Source organism: Ciconia boyciana, chromosome 3 (genome assembly GCF_034638445.1).
Source record: "Ciconia boyciana chromosome 3, ASM3463844v1, whole genome shotgun sequence".
In the NCBI taxonomy this organism is placed as follows: Eukaryota; Metazoa; Chordata; class Aves; order Ciconiiformes; family Ciconiidae; genus Ciconia; species Ciconia boyciana.
The window spans coordinates 1,764,356-1,785,551 of record NC_132936.1 but is presented as its reverse complement, the minus strand read 5'-3'; the positions used below and the strand labels follow the sequence as shown (position 1 = coordinate 1,785,551).

General features: G+C 54.3%; 1 protein-coding gene across 1 annotated transcript; it reads left to right on the top strand.

The window, feature by feature from the left end:
* The first annotated feature begins 7,079 nt into the window (after window positions 1–7,079).
* Window positions 7,080–20,817, top strand: LOC140650009 (techylectin-5B-like). The gene is made up of 6 exons (XM_072857878.1): window positions 7,080–7,583; window positions 13,698–13,920; window positions 16,817–16,954; window positions 18,393–18,609; window positions 19,824–20,019; window positions 20,630–20,817. The coding sequence occupies exons 1-6, from the start codon at window positions 7,149–7,151 to the stop codon at window positions 20,774–20,776; spliced, it is 1,356 nt and encodes a 451-aa protein (XP_072713979.1). The 5' UTR covers window positions 7,080–7,148; the 3' UTR covers window positions 20,777–20,817.
* Window positions 20,818–21,196: the final 379 nt, after the last annotated feature.

Below are 21,196 nucleotides of genomic sequence, written 5' to 3'. Positions count from 1 at the left end.
ACCAACCATCACCAGGCATCTCCAGGTACAACCAGGGCATCACCAACCATCACCAGGCATCTCCAGGTATAACCAGGGCATCACCAGGTCATCACCAGCCATCACCAGGCATCTCCAGGTATAACCAGGGCATCACCAGGTCATCACCAGCCATCACCAGGGCATCACCAACCATCACCAGGCATCTCCAGGTATAACCAGGGCATCACCAACCATCACCAGGCATCTCCAGGTATAACCAGGGCATCACCAGGTCATCACCAACCATCACCGGGGCATCACCAACCATCACCAGGCATCTCCAGGTACAACCAGGGCATCACCAGGTCAATACCAGCCATCACCGGGGCATCACCAACCATCACCAGGCATCTCCAGGTACAACCAGGGCATCACCAACCATCACCAGGCATCTCCAGGTATAACCAGGGCATCACCAGGTCATCACCAGCCATCACCAGGGCATCACCAACCATCACCAGGCATCTCCAGGTACAACCAGGGCATCACCAGGGCATCACCAGCCATCACCAGGCATCTCCAGGTATAACCAGGGCATCACCAGGGTCTCACCAGGCCTTACCAGTGTATCACCAGAGCATCATCAGGCATCGCCAGGCATCGCCAGGGCTCACAACCCCGTCCGTGTCCCCATTCAGCATTCCTGCAAGCACAGAGCTGCAAAGCAGAAACGAAGGGTCCTGACCCCCATCCTTTGCAATTTATATCCCCCTTATTAAGAGTTTTTGAGGGAAATACAGTTGACTTTATCTTGGACATGCAGGGGATCAAAAATACCCCTGGGCATCGCCCAGTACAGGAAAGACATGGATGTCCTGGAGCGAGTGTGCTGTAGGAGCAGCGAGATGGTCATGGGGCTTTGGTAGGTGTATTCCCCAGCAGGGAATTATGGCTTAGGTAGGAATAAGTCCGTTTTCTCTGCGAAGGCTCAGCTGTCTTGGTTGTGGACTGTTTTACAACCGCTCAGAGCAGCCGGGGAGGGCAGAAAGAGGGCGGCTGCCCCTTCAACTGGGGATGCAAGCAGCTGTCAGGAATGCAACAGCATGTTGCATGGGAAACCCTCCCCAAGGTTCCCAATTCCAGCTGCTGGTAATAAAAAAATAAATAAAACCAGTAAGTAAATATTGCACCTTGCTTTTAGACTTAATTAATCTCATTTCAACTCCTGGGTTTGGAAATTGTCCTGTTTTCTGGGCTGGAAGGACAGAGTCAGCAAATCCCTGGCTGGGGTAGAGGCACAGCTGTGACCCTCTCGAGGGGGTGTCCTGTCCCCACAGAGGGACACCCCTCCTGCCCGGAGCAGCTCCTCGGGTCCCTGCCACCCATCCGAAGATGCGGAGGTGCCCCTGGGATGTGGCTCCTTCTCCAGCGACAGCGGAGTCAGCCCACACCGTGGGCTGGGAGGAACTGCCTGACTTTCAGCTGGCTAAAAGTGCGGTGGATAAATCCTGCCCTCGCTCCGGGACCGGGACTGGATCATCCCCTCCTGCCTGGCATGGGTGCACACCAGCGCTGGGGGCTGGCCCAGGGCAGGGGCATCCCCAGAGCAATAGGAGAGGTGGGGTCAGGAACCCAAAATTGTCCAGTTCAGCATTTTCTTTCCTCATTCACGCTGCCTTTCTTTTCTTTTTGACCCGGTTATATACACGCAGACACACGCACATGCTGTACACACAACACACACACACGCATTTGCACACCCAGAGCCAAATCCCCGATTATTGCCCGTGCCCCTAAGAGGGATTACGGCTTCTTAGGGGGGGAGCCGGCTTTCGGCAGGGTTTAGGAGCCCAGCAGGGACTTCATTCCTGCAACCCAGAGCATTTTGGGGTCCCGTGGGAGGAGAACTGCACCCAGCCCCTTCTCCAGCGCGTGACACTCGGCCGTGTCCTGTTTTCCTCCTTTCTGCAACTTCAACTCTCTTGAAATCACACATTGAAATTGAAGGAGGGAAAAGAGGATGGGAGAGGGATTTGGGAGGCTGCAGGGAGCCAGGAGAGGGGCAGCCCCGAGGGGTGTGAACAGCCTCGCTTGCCCCTTCGAGAAGCTGCCTCTGCCCAGGGCTGGTGCTCTCAGGGGGGGGATTAAGGGCGAAGGGGCTTAGCAAAGCCCCTGGTCAGAGCCAGATCCCTGCAGGATCCCAAAGCAGCCCCAAGACCTGTGGTGCCTTCCTGAGCACAAGCAGCTCCTCAGCTCCAGCTGGACCCTAAATCTCCATCTGATGCACCCAGCCCCCCCTTACCCTTCCCGGGCAGGGGCTACCCAGGGCAGGGCATCCTGGGGCAGTTTTGCATCCAGGGCTCAGGGCTGGCAGAGAACATGAGCCCTGGGAGCCCATGGCCCCTATACCTCAGGGTATGGCTTTTGCTGATGTTTGTGGAGCGTGACTGCGGGCAGTGGAGCAGCACTGAAGTTTACTCTGATTTTGGGGCTCCCTGGTCTTCAGGAGCCTCTGAACTGCCTCTTACTGCTGATTATTTTATAGCGAATTACTGATTATTGGTGTTAGTGGTGGAAGCTAATTCAGGTCATTGCAATCCTAAGAGGTTGGGTTGGTTTGTCCTTTCCTCCAGGAGACCAAGGCAGGGTCAGGGATGGAGAGTTATCCAGGGATTCCTGGGGGTCTCTTCACTCCATTGGGCAGGAACAAGGGATGTAGAAGTACTGCATTTTTTGACATTTCTCCCTCAAAGAGAGACCACGTGAGAGCCAACAGGTTGTTTGTACACTGAGAGCGTGTGTGAGCTGTTGAAGGCTGGCCACAGGCTCATCGAGCAGAGGAGAGGCTGCAGCACCTGGGTGATGGTGGTGGGGACCTCGTCTCCTCCAGAAATTACAGTGGGGAGCAGATGGAGTGGGATTTGGGATGGAGTGGGAAGAGCAGGAGTTGCATGCCCATGGAAATGTTGTGCGTTCCTGCATTTGGGAGGAAGCAGAAGAAGACGTGCTCACGGCAGGGGAGGATGGTGGTGGGACAAGCTTCATGGAGGATGGTGGTGGCACAAGCTTCATGGTGCTGCTCTTCACAGCACGCTGGGGAGATGGATGCTCAACCACAGCTACTCCCCAGCAGGGTGGTGTAATCTGCATCTATGACTTTGGAAAGAGTTGGCCAAGAGTTGGGGTACCCAGGGCTCTTGGTGTTGGCTTCAATTAATCCCAGACCGCTGGAGGGGTCGTAGCTGATGTCCCCCCAAACAGTGGGGAAGGATGCCGAAGACGGGCAGACCAAATGCCGAGCACTCAACCTTGAGCCTTTCAGAGCCGTTATCTCTCTTAGCATCGCCCAGGCTCTCCCATTGAATTTCCCCCTCCCCTCTCCCCTCCTCGCTAAATGCTCCCCAAACAACTCAGACATCAATCGAAGGCAGAAGAAATGGCCGCGCTTTGTCTCCCTGAAGAGGCAGCTTTGCATCGAGCCCTGTCGGGGCGGCCGGTGGCGAGCCGCCAGCGGGGACCATTTTCACATCTCCCTTTGTGAAGGAGCAGCCTTGAGCGAAACGCCACTCGAGGGGCATTGAACGAAATGTACGTTCGCCTCTTCCATGTGGCACTCAGCGCCCGTCTCCGCCTCTGACGCTAATGATCCGGATGAGGGTTGGTTTTTTTTTTTTTTTTTTTTCCCAAGAATAATGAGGAAAAGAAAATGAAAGGGAAAGGGGCTGGAGGAGGGGAGGTCAGATCCATTTAGGAGCCTAAAGATTTACGGGGAGAGTGCCTCCTGAGTGGCCACACAAAGGGCCTGGCTGTACCTGGCTCCATCCCTCCTCCACCTCCTCTCCCCCACCACCTCCGGCCATGAAAAGGGGCAACCAGAACTGTAGGGCCTCCGTGAAAGACGAGGATAATGGATTTCATTATAGACAAGCACGTTAAATGTCTATCCACTCCTGTGCAATAAAGGAAAGCTGGTCTTTAGCTAATCACGCTGGAGGAGCTCTTGGCTGAGATTCGAGAGCGAGATGTTCCCCTTGGTCCCCTGCCCCAATCCCCCCCTGTACCACCCCATAAAGTGCCGGCTATGGGGTGCAATTGATCTTATAGCCATGCCGCTGTCTAGCATCGCATCCTTTTTCTCTCCACTGGCCAGGGGGTGGCTCAGGACAAGCCTGGAGGGTAAACGTCTACATCTGGCCAGAGGAACAACTCTTGCGGTGGTGGAGTAGGGTTTGCTGGTGCAGTGGTGGGATCCAGCCCAAAGAGAAGAGTCAGCACCGAAAGGTCTTCACATCCATCGTGTCCAGATGGGCCACCACTCCTTCCTTCCCTGCAATGACCTTCTGGCTCCCCCTTGCCCCCAGCCCCATTTTCCCATCCTCTGCCCATGGTGGTCCTTCACACAGCACTTCTCTTGGTGTCCCTCAGAGTTTTGCAGGATGATCTCAGGGTCCCTGTCCCCGCTGTGCTCCTACTTTACCCAGCCCTGCTGTCCGCGCTGGCTGCCTGTTGGGCTGGCACAGCTCCTGCCAGCTCCAGGGAGGCTGCTTCAGCCTTATTTTTCCTCTCCCACAAGTGGCTGTTGAAGTAAAGCACAGCCACGCTTGAAAAAGAGCAGAGGGTGGCTTAGCTGGAGGCAGCGTGTGCAGACGTGTGATTTTTCGGAGCAATCCAGGTCCCTGCCCCAGCAACATGAGGTGTCCTCGAGAGGTCCTCCCGGCTGGGGTGATCTGCTCCCTGCCTGGGCTGGTTGCTCTCCGTTCATTAGTGTGCGTGAGCTTAGGACAGCCTCTGCTCACACAGGGGACTTGCTGCTGGGGGGTCTCTTCTTCTCCAAGCCACCCTGGGTGGTGGATATGGACACAGAGAAGCCTGCTGTGCTAGAGATGCAGAAATCAGCCCAGAGGCACAGCACCGTGTCCTGAGCTGGCAGGACTCAGAGGCAGCACATCCCCCTGCTCTGCCCTGACCAACTCCCCCCAGAGACAAAGAAAACGAATAAAACCCCTTCACCTAACATTTTTACAAGCCAAAATCAAAGCCAGGAGCCGGTTGTGGGCTGGCGATCCGGCTGGGCTTTTAGTTTTTCTGCCTAACCCTAGAGCTAAACTTGGATTTCATCCTTCCCAGGGGAAGAGAGACTGGATCTGCTGGGCTGGATCCAGCTGTGGGGAAGTCAGGGTGGGACATGGCCCCACCATGGCATGTAGGGTCGGGATGCTCGGGTGTCATGCAAGCTGTGTCCTCCCCTTATCTCACGCAGACCCACAGCCTTGCTGGGGGCCACCGGTGGTGCAGGAGGGTCTTGTCCATGGAGGTGACAGGTCCTCCAAAGGACACTCAGGTGGCCATCTGGGATAGCTGCTGGAGGACCAGTGAGGTTCAGCACCTCTCCAAACCACCCGAGCAGAAGGTTGCTAATGAAGCTCCACTTCTCTGGGCAGTTCCTCTGTTTTTGGAGGCCAACTGAGCTGGTTTGAGTATCTCCTTTGTGAGAATCAGTCTGGGAACATCATCTAGAAACTCTTTACATTAAGGGGAAAAAACTCAACAGCCAACGCTTTTGTCCAATATGGAAATCTCTGATTTCAGCTCACATTCCTACGGCTGAATGATTAGCATATTTAATTAAGCAAGCCTGTTGACATTGCTCCCTTGCAAAAGCAAAAAGGAAGCTCTGGGCTAGTGAATAAAATAAATGATGGCTGTTCCCTGCCCCAAGCCCCAGTCCATGGCCAGGTTGGGAAGCTCTCCCCCCTCCAAAACTGCTGGGATGGGGCAGGTCACTGCACGCCAGATGAACGCGCCCTCTCCCCAAAACACGTCCCCGGGGTGGAACAGGGGGTTTCTAGGCGAGGGGAAGCCGTGCCCTCCTGCCAAGGCACCTGCTTAATCCCCCGTGCGCTGATAAGGTCACGCCGGGACCCACGCTCCACCCTCCCGTGCGTCGTCTGAGACCGGCGGCTCTCTTGGCCCTATTTATAGTGCAGTGATAGGATCAGGGGGAATAAGCATTCAGTGTCCCCTAAATCACACCCCACTCCCCATGGCCAGCCGGTGCTCGCTGCTCTCTGCTCTTGCTGCTGTAGAGCCTGGCCAGGACTCTTGAAGGTATGTTGGGAGCTGGGGTGCTGCTTTTCGGAAGCTGGGGTGCTGCTGGGGAGCTGTGGCATCCCTCCCAGTTCCCCATCCTCGCCAGAGTGGGATAGGGATGGCTTTTGGTCGGGAGAAACCTTAGGAGCAGACTCAGAACGTGATGCTGTGGCTGGGAGCTCCGGTGACGGGCAGGGATCAGAGGGCAGCTCTGGCTGCAAGGGGAGCCCGATTTCTCTGGATAAAAGGGACCAAGTCACATATTTTTCTCACCTGGATGGTGGCCAGGCCACCATCCCTCCACCCCCCTTTGGACCTGAGCCCGTGTGGGGCAATCAGCCCACGGCCAGGGCCCATCAGACTGCCCCGGGGATGGGTTGGTGGTCTAACCCTGCCCAAGGGCGGGCTGGTGATCTGGGCTGCCCATGTAGATGGACACCGTTCACTTGATAACTCCGTTTATAGTTACATCTGCCAAGGAAATGTCATAGACAGGGACATGGAGAGAGCCCCAAATCCGTGCCCCGTGTCGCTGGGCCATGGGGATGGCTGGAGGGGGCCGGGGAAGGTGAGGGGACCTGTCAGTTTACTGCGGGTGGGCAGCGTGGTGGGGAGGGTTGGTTGCTCATCCTTCCTCTCCATCACCTGCCTCCTTGCTCTGGTTCCCATTGCAGGGAGTGACGGCGTAGTGGGATGCTCCATCCGGGGGAGCCAGCTCCTTCCAGTGCACGGTCCTGCGTGGGCAGAAAGCCCTGCCCGAGGGGCTGACCACCGCCAGCCAGACCTCAGCACCCTCCAAGCCAACTGGCAGCTCTGCAGGAGGGGAAACGCAGCCCACAAAGCAGGTGGAGCCTGGCCAGGAGAGCGGGGGATCTCCTGCCAGAGCTGGTCCCGGCTTGGTGGCCACGGGGTGACACCAAGGAGGATGCTCTATGGGGACAGGAGGGTCCCTTGCCTGCAGTGACGCCCTTGGCCGGAGCTCTGGCATCCCTACTGATGCTCTGTTCCCATATAGCTGCAACCTCACCCGCTAGCTCTCAGGAGAAGACCTGGTGTTATGCCCTGGGGACTGCCACCTTTCTCCCCGACGGTGTTTGATGATGAGACACGTGGGGTCACCCCCAGGGACCATCCTCACCTGCCTGATGGAGGTCTGCCCCGGCACCGGCTCTGCCAGGGCAGGTTTGCTATCCCTCATCCTCGTGGCCACGCTGAGCAGCCCCTCGCTGCAGAAATCCCTGCCCGCAGCGTACAGAGACCACGAGGGTCCCCAGAAGGGCACGGGCCTGATCCAGTGCGGGGAGTACAGCAACCAGGTGCTGCCCAATGGCCGCTGTAAGATCGTGGCCACGCTGCCGCAGGGGGACGAGCAGCGGTGCCCGGACATGTTTCGTTGCACCGATGAGGTGTCCTACTGGCTCCACGAGAACGAAGAGCGCAAGCAGCAGGTCCTGGAGCTGCGGGAGCTGATTTCAGAGCTACAGGAGGAGCTGAGGAACCACCGGCACCGCATCAAAGTCCTTGAGCTCCAGGTAAAGGGCTGCCCTTCGCAGACCCCCTCCATGCGGGTGCCCACGGTCCCTCCCCATGGTCCCTTCCAGCTCCCAGCAGTTGCAGGGGGAGGACACCTGGTGAAGCAGATGGTGTTGTTCTGACCACAGGCTGGGATATCCATTAAACCCCAGCTGCTCCTACTGTGATGGCTCAGGAGCCTTCCAGGGCTGATCTTTCTTAACATTAGCCACAAACCCTTTGGTGTTTTATCTCTGCTATCTCCTCCACCTTCGAGCCTGCCTAGAAGGGGTTGCTGATCCATCCCATTGCCCATAGCGGGATGCCAGACTAGACCTGGAGTTTTGGGTGGCCGGTGAAGGACCATATCCCTGATGGCCACAGCCGAGCAGGAGAAACCCTGACCTCCAGCCCATGACACCCTTCCTGCAGTCTCCTTTCTGGTGCTCATCCCACCCCAGCTCCGTTCACCAGCTCCACAGCCTGAAGCTGAAACCTCTGAAGCTCTCAGACGTTTGGCACTGCCCCGTGGCTTTGCCCAGCAAACACTTGGCTTGGCTGTCGGCAGCGGCAAGCAGCAGCTTGCAGAGGGTTGTAACCAGGGGCAGGGAGGGAGCAGGGTGTGTTTTTCTGGCCGCAGGAGTAATTTCCCAGCTAAGATGTCTCACTTGGCTGTTGATGAGATGCGCAGAAGAACCAGCAGCAATCTACTGGTGTCAGCTGGAAGAGCCTCGAGACTGCTGGGTGAATAGCACCCTTGTCTTTGCTCTCGGAGGAGATGAGGTCTCTGATTTATTCTCTGTTCAGCTTCCTTCCATCCTCACCCCTGGGCTTCCTGCAGCCCCGCGGGGAGAGCGAGGCCGTGCCGGGGGCTGCAGGGCTGTTTGAGCGCTGCGATGGCCACGCTGTTGGGTGGGCATCCGTGCCGTGGGTGTCTGCGTGGGAGCGAGATGTTCCCGGTGCGATGGAGGAAGGGCGGGAGGCATGTGAGTCAGGATGGGTGCTCATGCTCAGGCAGACCCACTTGGTGCCCCCCACCCAGGGTCCCTCCTCCATGTTGGCCCCTGTCCCCCATCTCCCTTTCTTACCCACTTCCCACTGTTCCTCTCCCATTTTCTCCGTGCACTTGCACTGGGGCGAGCTGGTGCAATAGATCTTCGGTCTCCCAACTTCCCACATTCATCCTCTGGAGACATCTTGTCCCTTTGGACTGTTTAATCTGTCCTTCCCCAATCCCAGCTCCCTGCGCTGGCTGCAAAACACACTTCTGTGCTACCTGGAGCTGCAGCTCTTTCACTGACCTCTCCAGCTCAGAGCCAAGGAAGGAGATGGATAGTAATGCACTAAATATTTTCCCTGCAGTGTTCATGCTCTTAATCCATTCTTCCTTTCCAGACTCTGATGATGACGCATCTAAAGGCAAGGAGTTTGGTCTATGGCAGTTGTGCAGGGTGTCTGCAGCGTCAGAAGGAAGAGGGAGGAGAACCAATCTCCCTCTGGAGATGCGGGCTGCCTGGTGGTGGCTGTAGAGGGAGCTGAGCTGATGGCCTCAAACAGGACGCTCCGTGTTCAGGCGAGGGAATTAGATGTGGAGCACGAGCTCTCAGTCCATCTAGAGCACAAGGCTGATGGGGAGCGGCTGAGGGACCTGGGGGTGTTGAGCCTGGAGAAGAGGAGGCTGAGGGGAGACCTCATCGCTCCCTACAACTGCCTGAGAGGAGGGTGTAGAGAGGTGGGGTCGGTCTCTTCTCCCAGGTAACAAGCGATAGGATGAGAGGAAATGGCCTCAAGTTGTGCCAGGGGAGGTTTAGACTGGATATTGGGAAATTTTACTTCACAGAAAGGGTTGTCCAGCACTGGAACAGGCTGCCCAGGGAAGTGGTGGAGTCACCATCCCTGGGGGTATTTAAAAGCCGTGTGGATGAGGTGCTTAGGGCCATGGTGTAGTGGTGGGCTTGGCAGTGTTGGGTTTACGGTTGGACTCGATGATCTTAAAGGTCTTTTCCAACCTAAATGATTCTGTGATTCTGTGATTCTGTAATATCCATGCCCAGGTCCTGCACCTTCTTACCCTGCATGCCAGTCTCCTCCTGCTCGCCAGCTGGTCCAGACTGAAGTTTGCTAGCGAGTTACATACACACGATTGAATTCACTGGGGAAATACAAACACACCTAGGTCTTTCCAGCTGCTGGTGCTTACACCCCTCATACGTGCACACGAACATACATGTGCACATAAACACACACATTCTCATGCATATATACAGGTATATGCACATACACATAGACGTGCCTGTGCACATGCATGCACGCCCTGACCTAGACCCGTGAGCCCTACGGCCCGCGTCCCTCCGGTTGCAGGCACTTAGACCCTGCAGCACTCACACATAGGAGAGAGTGAGATTACGCTGAAAAAAAATAAGCTAAGGAGAGGGCTGCATAAGCAGAGAAGACAGACTGCAGTGGTCAGGCTCAGTCAGGCAAGGGCACTGACTGGGAGCTGCTTTAAGCGAGTCCAGCCCTTTTTAACTCCCCCATCTCTCCATTTTCCTACACTCACTCCCCACCCAGTCCACCCTGACCCCCGCTCCTTTCCCCACCTTTAGCCTTTCCCCTGAACATCCCATAATAACTCTCGCAGAGTCCCACAAGCCCATAATACTCCTGATAAATGTGTTTCCCCCCTTCTTATCTGCTGCAGGGCTCAGGTGGACCCTGTTCAAGGCTATGCCCCAGCAGGTCCCTCCTGGCCCATCGGCAGTGACTGAAGCTTCTCCTTTTCCTAGTTGTCTCCCTTATCACAGCCTGGTAATTTCTATGTCATTGTTTTTAGTTTATTATTCCTTTCCCTGCTATTCGCTATTTTTTTTTGTACTGAAACGTCCTTAGAGGGGTACTGAATGCTCTCACAGCATACCCTGGCTCTCCTGCCTGAGCCTGGCAGCTGGGGAGAAGCTGGTGGACAGGGATGCTTCTGGAGCAGCACCAAAGGGTGGGATTCCTCTTGCCACCCATGTCTGCCATGCAAGGGTCTCCATGGGATCTAGTCGATCTTGTAGAGATCTGAGCAGTGAATGCAGGCACAGATGCTGCTAGGACCTCTTGGATGTCTCCTGGAGGATGGGATGAGTTGGTAGAGCTTGTTTCTCCTCAATGGGAGCCCAGGCGAGCAGCTCTGAAGGAGTCGTGTCTGCTGTGGGGTGCTGCTGGGCTCCTTACCCTACAAGGAGAGCGGAGGGACACAAGGTGCACCCAGGTGTCCTGGAGCAGCCAGGTCCCAGGTCCTACCTGGTGTCTCCAAGTGGTTCATACCTGGGGGACAGTGCCAGCAACATCTGTGCCACCAAGATACTGCTGCACTCAGAAAGGGGACATCCTCTGAGATCTTTTGGGATCATCTGTAGAGATGGGATCATCTGTAGAGAGTTCCAAACCTCGACTGGAAAAGGCCCTGAGCAACCAGATCCAGTTGGAAACTGGCCCTGCTTTCTGCAGGGTGGAGACCTCCAGCCATGTCTTCCAACCTCAGTTTTTTTCCATCAGTTTAAAAAATAATGGGATGGGAAGAAGAAGGAAGAAAGCAAAATCTGAAGAGTTTAGCTGATGGCAATGGCCAGGTCCTGTCACGCTCCGAGCACCGGAGGAGGGGAAAAGCAAGAAGCAAAGCTGAATGCTGCGCGGGGATTTACAGCCGGGCGGAGGAAACCAGAGGCAGCAATGGCTGCTGAGCTGCTCTCCTCCGCTCCCCGCCGGCTTCGGGACTCTCCCATAAGGAGTTTTCCCGCTGCGTTGGTCTGGCCACTTCCCAACGCCTGTGCCCAGCCTGGGAAGCTGCTTTCCTCCTGCATCCCCTCGCATGTCCCGGGAGTCCCCCTGCCGAATTCCCCGCTGTGTCAGCCTGGGTAGGTCTCCTTTGCCTCCGTTCCTCCCACTGAGGAGCTGTTGCTCCCTTAATCCTTCTTCATAAATCAGCCTCCGGCTGCTGCTGGTTGGTCTCCCTGGGGTTTGCCGTCAGTTATTTCTCCGGGAGCTCAGCGTGGGCTCGTCTGTCCAAGCAGAGACGTCTCTCTGAGCTCAGCATCGCTTTCTGAGCTGAGTGAGAGCAACAGGCTCTTCCAGGTCACAGCTCCTCTCGGACACCCAGATTGAGTCAGATGAGTTTGTCCCATCTATGCCCTTTCTTCCCTCCCTACCTCCCTCCTTCCAGCATGATTTAGGGAGCAAAAGGAACCCCCTCACCCAGCCCTTGTGCATTTCCAGTCCTATTGCATTTGCACGGCTGGGTAATGCATGGAGCAGGACCCCGCTGTGCAAAAATACAGCCCCAGTCCCACGGGAGCAGAGGGACGTGGTGAAGGGAGCAGCATCAGGGGACCGTCACGGTGGTCTGGCTGCGCCGTTTTTAATCAGCAGCAGGAAAAAAAAGGTATCAACTGTGGAGGAGGGGACTGTCTGGGAGAAAGCATCATGGGGTTTACTCGGAGAGCTGATGCGTGGGTGAAGGGAGCTGGAAGAAGCCTGTATCAGTCACGGCTCACGGAGCAGGTGAGGGGGACGGCTGATTTATGGTAGAGCCAGAGCCACTGCAGTCCTGAGAAGGAAAGCACTGTGTTATCGTACGCTGTAATTCCCGCTTTGCTGCCCCTGCCTAGCTAGCTGCTCCGGATTTTGGGATACAGGCGGGCTTGGTGGGCTTTTAGCAGGGCCATGCAGGCAATGCTCAAGCAGCATCGGGAAGGATATTATAGAGCTGCCATCGGTTATCGGCACAATAACCCAGCAGTGGTGATGCCATCTCCTGGGAACAGCAAGCTGAGACGTGTCCTGGCAGGAACGGGGACCGAGGTGTGAGCTGGGTCCTGGGAGCAGCTGGAAGGGAAGAAAACATACTCTGGGCATGCAAACCCCTTCCAGCTGAAGGAAATCCCCGGCTCTCAGCAGCACCACTGCAGTTTTGCAGGTAGCGATGAGTCAAGTGCCAGATCTCTGTGTCCCCAGGGATATTTAATAAGCCGCGCTCTTGCACGGACACCTAAAAATCCACATTTGCCCCTGATGCTGGGGACAGGGAGGTGAGGAAATAAACTCATATATTTTCAGGGTCTTGGGGTGGCTTGTGAGCTCGAGGCAGTGACACCGAGCGGGTGGTGGAGGAAGAGATGTCCCCATCAGGGGACAGGGAAGGGCAGTGCTGGTGGAGAACCAGCATCCCTCCACCTGAGATGGGGGTATGGGATTGCCGGACCCACGGGAGGGTCTTGGGGAGCACGGTGTAGAGCTGTTGCATTGCCCAGGGGAGGGAGCGGGAGGTTCCCAGGCTGCTGTGGGATTTTGGATGTGCTGTTTAAGGCCTGCTTTGTCATCTAATGGACAGGGAGCACTGAACAAGAGGGGCGAGTGTGTCTGCAGTGACTGCATCTGGGTCATGTTTGGTGCCTGCTGGTGGGGCTCGGGGTGCCCATCTCCTGGTATGAGCTGTGGGCATCTCCAGCCAACTTGCGTGTACATTATGCATAGGATCAGAGACTGGTTGCCCAAAAACAAGCAGTAAAAGGATCGTGAAAGGGGCTGGGGTGCTCTATCACACCCACTCCTTGCATCGCATGGATGTGGTCATTGCTGTTTGCAGGACGCCAGCCATTGCCTGGAGAGCAGGAGGTAGCTCACCATACAAGGTGTCGATAAGCTGTGGAGCTCCTTATAATGTTATAAAACGTTATATGGTTCAAGGGGAGATTGGACAACTTTTTGGAAGGAAAACCTGGGCGTGGTGGCATTGCTAAATACATAGAGGCCATATCCATGTTGCAATGGGTTGCAGACAGAAGGGTGTTTGGAGAGGAACCCTGGACACTTGCCTTGCTCTCGCAGCCCTAGGCTTGCCTGTGCACGCCCTGCCTGCACCGTAGCCTGGGAATTTCAAGCTGCCTGTAGCTCCCACGGTGGGCTGGGAGCTGGCATGGGGCTGCAGGGTGAGGGTGAGGGTGCAGGCACCATCCTTGGTCTGCGTTGGTGCATGCAGCAAGGGCTCCTCTGCCCGCTTGCTCCCCTGCCTGCCCGTCCCTGGGGGGTCCTGAGGCCATGCCCCTGGTTCCCAGGCTTCCCCCCCATCCCGCCTTTCTCCCTGCCCACAGCACGAGGAGGCGACCGGCTGGAACCACAGCTTGGCCCAACGGGTGCAGGACCTGGAGCATCGGTACAGCGAGGCCAGCACCCTGCAGCACATCCAGGCCACGCTGCTCTACGACATGCAGGCGCAGATAAACAACATCTCCGTCCTGACCGACTGGGCCTGGCGTAACCCCACCTGCCTCAGCCCTGCCGAGATGAGGCTGCAGGAGGAGATGCACCATCCAGGTGATGGGGAGCTGCTGGAACAGGGTGGGAGGGGATGCTTCACCCTTAGGACCTCTCTCAAGGCGTGTTGTAGGGAAAGAGTATGGGAAAACTGCTTTAAATCCCCTTTGCATTGGCCAGGAGTCTTATCTCACCCAACCTGCCTTTCCAAGGCAGCCGGGAGGGCTCTTCAGAGCAATGGACACCTCTGGGGATAGTTTCCATGCCATCTAGGAGAGAGGTCCCGTCCCTCAGTGGCTCCTTTTTCTCTCCATGGATGGTGTGAGATGCTCTCAGAGACCAGCTCAGGCTCTGACAGCCAGATTGGCATTGCTCCCAGCATCACCCCACCTGCAGTCAGCTGCGTGAGCCTTCCTCCCAGCTCCAGGGACTGTTTTTCCATCCAAAATAACCCACAAAAAAAAACAGGATTTTTTTTTTTTTAATTTTTGTTCAAAAATTCACAGCATGAAATTACGGCTTTGGTGAAACTCTTGAAAAACAACTATTTTCTGTTATTTCTCACACGCTCTTTTTTTTAATGAATGCATTTAAATTTTTGCCAGGTTTTTTGTTGTTTTCCTTGTTAGTCCCTGGAATGTTTTCTTTGGTTTTTAGCAAACACGGGAACCTTCAGTTAAAGAATTCAAGGTTCAGTTGGACTAAAACCCCATTTTCTGCCAAAGAACCCACTGCTGTCAAAACATTTTGACTAGGGCCTACCATAGCCAGGTTCTGCAAAGCTCAACCTTGAGGTGCTGGAAGGGAAACTGAGTTGCTTTTTCAACCTGTTCAAGTCCCTGGGTCCATGGCAAGAGGGTGGTGGTGTTCGAGAAGACAAGACAAGATGTGCCAGTCTGGTCCCCATGCCCCAAATCCCATCTCCCGCAGCAGATATCCAGGAGGAACATCGGAGAAGGACCAAGTGATACTTCTCCTGAGTAGTCTTCCAGCCTTCCATGAACTGTGGCTGAGGGACTTGTAGAGGCAGCGTCTGTCTTCTCCACCGAGGAGCAGGCTGGGTTGGGTGACCGAGGAGGCATGCAGAGCTGAATCGCTAATGGCTTTCACCTACCAAACTTGATGTGATTTGAGCTGCTGATGTCTGGGGAGGGAAAGTCATGTTACTTCTCCCCTGAGCCAACTCATCTAAGTCTTTTCCATTGCGCTCGTTTAAAGCTCTTTTGGCTCTCCGTGTCGTGGTGGAGGTAGCATAAGCAGCTCCACTGGTACCTGCTTCCAGGTGCCTCAGAGCCTTGAGCAAGGAATGTTCTGTGCAAAACCAGGACGTCAGAGTTGATGTCTATACCCATGACCGCCACCTGCAAGCCAGAGCTGGGATTCATCTCAATAACTGGACGCAACTGGGATGGTGACTTCTCTGGCCCAGAGGATGCCAGCCCATGTGCAGCTGGTTGATGCAGCACTTTTAGCTGATTAACTTTAGGTGGGATCAGGCTCTGCCTGCTCTCCTAGATGCTTGCTGGGTCTAGATTGCCTCTACCTGACCTCTGCTTGCTGCACACAACTGGTTTCTCCCACACGCTCCCCTGCAGCACTGCCAGTTGGTGCCAACCTCAAAAGATGTTCCCAGTCTGTCACCAGCCTGCAGCCCATGGGAGACCTCCCAGCCACCATGCTCTCCAGTTGGTGGGCTGGGATGTTGCAACCATTCATCCATCACTCCCCTCTGGACTTACTTTCCCATTCACAAGGAGCTTTCATCGTCTGCCAGTCCCGTGGTCTCATCCTTTCTGTGTGCCTCATGGAAGGGCAGTGTCCCATGCATGCTCTCTGCCCTCCCTCAGGCTCCTGGTTTTCCCAGTGGTCCCAGTTTGGTATTCAGGCCACGCTGTGCTTCAGGCTGGTCTAGCTGTGTGGGTGAAAGGAAGGGGATCTGCCTGTGTGAGCTGCTTTTGTGCCTTTCTTTCCGAAGATGGGATTCATCCCACCAGGGAGGCTCAGCTCACAGATGAAGATGCTTCATGTTGGGTGTCTACATACGCGTGTCCCCACATGAGCTGGATATTTAAGATAATGAGGCAAACAACGCGTGGACCGAGAAGAATTCAGTGTGCTCTTTCCACTGCTGTGACTAGGGTCTCGGTTCAGCCTAGTGCCACCCGAAATACTCTGGAGCATCCAAGACATCCACGTAAGCCTGGCAGATACAAGACATGACCTACACGGGACAGCTGAAAACCAACCCCGGGGCATCTCAGATGTCACCATGCGTCTCTGTGCAGAGAACTCAGCTGAGCTCCTTTGGTAGGTGATGGAGGGAGACGGAGAGCGGCTCTTCTCTCCTCTCCCATGTAAAACCAGGATGAACTGCCCTTGGCAGAAGTCTCTAAGGACTAGGGGAGACCAACTGCCTGAAGTATCGATGGCTGGTTCCAGGTGAAATACATCCCCCCTGACATATCCGAGTAAAAAACACCTTTAGGTTCTCCAGAATTATTTTGATCCCCTTTCCTTGTAAGACAAAACCCGCAGCAGCAGTTTGGGAGAAGAAAAACCTTCTGCTATAATCTACACCGACCATTGCTCGAGAACCAGCCTATTCTTTATCAATGTATAAAACATTTCGGTGTGAGATATAATCTCATTTGAGCCTGGCAAAATGCATATCATTTCTGCGTTGCCGTTACAACACCAGTTGAGCTGAAGATCATCCCTCAGCCACAGCATCCTTAAGTGCAGATCTGTGCTAACGAACATTATCCCTAATAGGCCACTGCACTCAGGCGTGAAGCTAGTGTGCTGCAGAGGTTTCCAGCTTCAGAAGAAGCTCTCGATCCGGGATTATTTGTCCCGCTCTGCATTACGATTACATGAAAACAACGCTGGCTTTGGCTGCATGCCCCTTTCTCCACGCTGTGCACTAACCACCGTGTTTCTCTGCTTTCTCGCTCAGAGGTGAAGCATGCCAGGAACTGCCCCATCGACTGTGCTTCCGTTTACTACAACGGGCTCCGGCGATCTGGGGTCTACAGCATCATGCCCTCGGTCGGAGGGATGCCTATTGAAGTACTGTGTGAGATGGACACCGAAGGTACTGCAGGAGGCACCTACAACATCTTCTCGAAGAACTTTGGGTGGGATTTGTCTAACCTGAGGGTTGTATCTTATATCTGAGCTATTCTGAGGCTACCTTATAGTCAGTGAGAGTAGCATCTCCATAAAGGCTCTTCTCCAGGGACAGAGGACTTGTCCTTTCTGCTGACTAAAGGAGGGGTTTGGATGAATAGTTCAACCCAGACATTATGGCTGGGATTCAGTTACCTAAATACAGGCGTTTAGTGCTCTTGGAGATGTCCTCGTGCATCCAAGATATTTGCAACACACTAGTGGATATGACACAGGGCTTAGGGAAAGAGAAGCCCTTCTGGAGTAGCAGCTAGTCACTGGGGGCATCTGGAGCATCTCTGGGTAGTTGAGGGCTATGTGTGGGCAACCACTAAATTGTAGCTGTGCCGAAGTAAGGAGTGGGGAGGTAGATGCTCTCCCACAGATATTTTGGAGTGTAAATGAGGGAGGAGGTGACCTCCCACACCTTTGCTGTCTAAATATCCATACGGAGCACACTACTGTCGTCCCAAGGCACAAACTTACTAAAAAAATTGGTTTGCAACACTTGAGTTTTGGAAGAATAGCGACAATCATCAGGGAAATGGGGTGGTGGATTGTCAGTCCCTTGCCCCATGGATCTGCTCCAGCCCAGATGGATGCGTCACATCAACACATCCCATGTTGGAGGAAGGGGTTCAGCTCCCCACACCCAGGCATTTCCCCTATTGTAGTAGCTACAGGTGATTGCAGCTTTGGGGTGCACGTGCTCATTGAGAAACAAGCTGTTCAGACAACGTGGTCTTTGTTATGTCATTACTATTATTTGCATGACCATCAACACAATCTTGGACACTGTAGAGTGACAGGCTGTACAAACAGCAAATACAAAGATGGCCCCAGTCCCGTCCCGTCCCCCCGCCCCCGCCCCAAGCTTACAATATTGGAATAAAATGAGAGAGGAGAGAGGGATTTGCACAGATGGGAGAGCAGATGGAGACAGTGAGACAATAATGGGAGAGCTCCTGTGCCTCTGTGGTGCTGCAGGAACAGTACATAATAATCTCCAAACTCCAGGATCTCTAGTTTATTCCAGTCCCAAAACATTTCTCCTGAAAACTACCACCTCTCTCTCGTTTAAAACCACCCTCTGGAATGACCCTCTGACAGTCAACAGGGGAACACCATCATGAACCGACATGGGAGAGGTGAGAGCATCTTTCCGTGAGCTATGACGGGCATCATGTTTTATCCCCGTGCAGCAACCGACACTGTGTTTTGCCAGTTGGTGGAAGGACACATGACAAAGAGACACCTTGCTGAGCTGCAGATGGATCCTCAGAGGTGACACCAGTGAGGGGTCTGTCTGGGACCCTTGGATGCTCCCTGGAGACTCCAATTTTATGTTATCTCTCTCCTGGCAGGTGGGGGCTGGACGGTCATCCAGAGGCGTCAGGATGGCTCAGTTGACTTCAACCGGACCTGGAACGAGTACAAGGAGGGCTTTGGGGACCTCAATGGCGAGTTCTGGCTGGGCAACGAGAACATCCACAAGATGACGAGCCAAGGGGACTACTCTCTGCGCATTGACCTGGAGGACTGGAACAACAAACACAAACACGCCTTCTACCAGGTCTTCAGGTAGAAAGTGGGATGGATGGCCTTCCCTGGTTCTCATAGACGCAACTGGTTCAATGCCGGGAGACCTTCAGGCATGGGAACCCTGTTGAGGTCATAGTGACTCTGTCTAGAGAGCTTTTCAGACTGGGCCCAGGCTGTCTATCCTTTCTTCCCCACCCGGATTTGACCACCAATTTTTGCTCCGGGTTGAAGCCTGGATGTGAGATAGTAAATGTGCAGTGTCGTTTGGCCACAGCCAACATCCACAGCCCCAGGGGAAGGCAGCTGTAGGACCCAATGGACAGTCCCCAGCTGCTTAGGAGTATTTTTTCTGCCAAAATTATGGAGTTCTATGTCAAAAACAGGGGTTTGAGTCCTGTGGCCTTGCTGGGCAGGTCCTCCAGCATCTCCCTGGTTTAGAATCGTGTTTTGATTTTTAGCCTCTTTACTCATGGCTTTTACTTGCTGGACCTGATGTGCTGTCACTCAGTGTCTATACCTCTTCCCCTCCTCTGGTGTTTTATTTATTCATTTAACCTACATCAGCCACATCCTTTCTTAATTAGGGGTGACCAAGTCTGTCTAGACTGTCCCAGATGAACTCCTTCCCTGTCTAGACTGGAAATGCTTGTGGGTGACTGCGGAGTAACCCACCAGGGCAGGATGTCCAAGCCAGCTCTGCACCTTATGGACACTTGAGGGCTTGAGTAGACCCTAAAACTGCTGAAACTGCTGGGAAAAAAATCCCATTGCCTGAATGTGCCATGGAGCATTCTCCACTAGCAAATGTGTGCTCTGAATGATGACCCTGACTTTTCTCATCAGACGTCATGTGTCATGGCAGTGACCTTCAGCCTTTGCTAGCCCAGGGGCAGATTACTAATTAGCTCAGTCTAGGTGAAGAGCGGGATGCTTGTTATGTGGAGAGGAGGCAGTGCTGTGTAATTAGAGGGACTGTCTTGCCAAAGGTGCCGCAGTCCTTTATTGTGGTTTTAGAGTCACGGTCTGCCCAGTTCAGCCCTATAACAAGTGCCCTGAGTCATGATAAAATCACGCACATCCCACAGAAGGGAAAAATACAACATCTTTGGCTTCTAGAGGTGATGAATCATAGCAGGGAGCCTGGCCAGAGCAGCTCGATGATTGCTAGGTGTCCACACCAGGAATGCAGTATCCAGGTTGGAAAGGAGACTCAAACACTCCCCATTAAATAGTCCCACCTTTGTTGCTTGCAGCATTGAGGACGAGGCAAACTATTACCGCCTGCACGTGGACGGGTTCAGTGGGACGGTGGAGGATTCCTTTGCCTGGTACCACAACAAGAGGAGCTTCAGCACACCTGACTCGGGGAACATCTGTGCTGAGATTTCCCATGGAGGCTGGTGGTACCACCAGTGCTTTTTCTCCAACCTCAACGGGGTGTACTACAAGGTAAGGTGGAGGGATGAGGATGCAAGGTGCTTTTTCCCCAACCAGGGCTTTTTCTCCAACCTCAACGGGGTGTACTACAAGGAAAGGTGGAGGGATGAGGATGCAAGGTGCTTTTTCTCCAACCAGGGCTTTTTCTCCAATCTCAATGGGGTGTAGTACAAGGTAAAGTGGAGGGATGAGGATGCAGACGTTAGCACATGAGGTCCAGGGCTGGGAGGAGGCTGTTGGTCCTCACATCATAGCAATCCTTCCTGGCTTGACCAGCCTCTGCTCTCCAGGGAGGGAGCAAAATGAGTTCTGGGCACCAAGGCAGTCCAGCCTTTTCAGTGCTGGGGGCCAGACACGAGTATTGAGACACCTCTGCACGCTGGGGTTTGGGACCGCATGGTAGAAACTTGTGGTACGGGTGAGTCATGCAGCCTGAGATGGATGGATGCCAGCTCCATTGGGACCATTTGAAAAATGTTGGGCTTTACATGCTCTTTTCACCACATCATCATTAAGCTCTTTGCTCCAGTGTTTCAGAGCAATCAGTTTTCCGATGCTTCCATCCGGATGATGCTTTGATGCGTTTCCCACGCCTGACCATCCTTCTTTCTCTGCATCACAGGGCGGCCGATATTCCATTAAAAACCGCAAGATCCTGGGGCCGGACGGTATTGTGTGGTACTCGTGGAAGGACACAGACTACTACTCGCTAAGGAAGGTGGTCATGATGATTCGACCACGCACTTTCCGGCCCCACCTCTCCCCATGAAGGAGCCTGGGACATTCTTCATTTCACTTCACGTTGAAGGCTGGGAACAGAGGGCTGGAAATAGTTTGCTGTGAGCAAAAACTGATGCTGGAGATCCTGGAGGGACCGAGCCACCATGCCTGTTGCTGCCTGTTTGCTTTTGAGAGAACTGAACCAACAGCAGAGGTGTCAAGACCTTCAGCAAGTGTTTGGGTGGTGAAAGCTCTCCTAAAAATGTGGAGGTGATTGCTGAGAAGGGCTTTGCAAAGACAAGCATGTGGCTTGCTGTTTCACCAGGTAGCAGCAGTCCTTGGCAGGCTTGGGCATCCCCAAGGCTTGAGACTAAATCCAGTTGACTGGGTGATAGGAGTCAACCACACACTAAGGCTGGACCTTATGTTGAATGGAGATGTTGAGTGCTCTGGCTACCAACCCAACGGT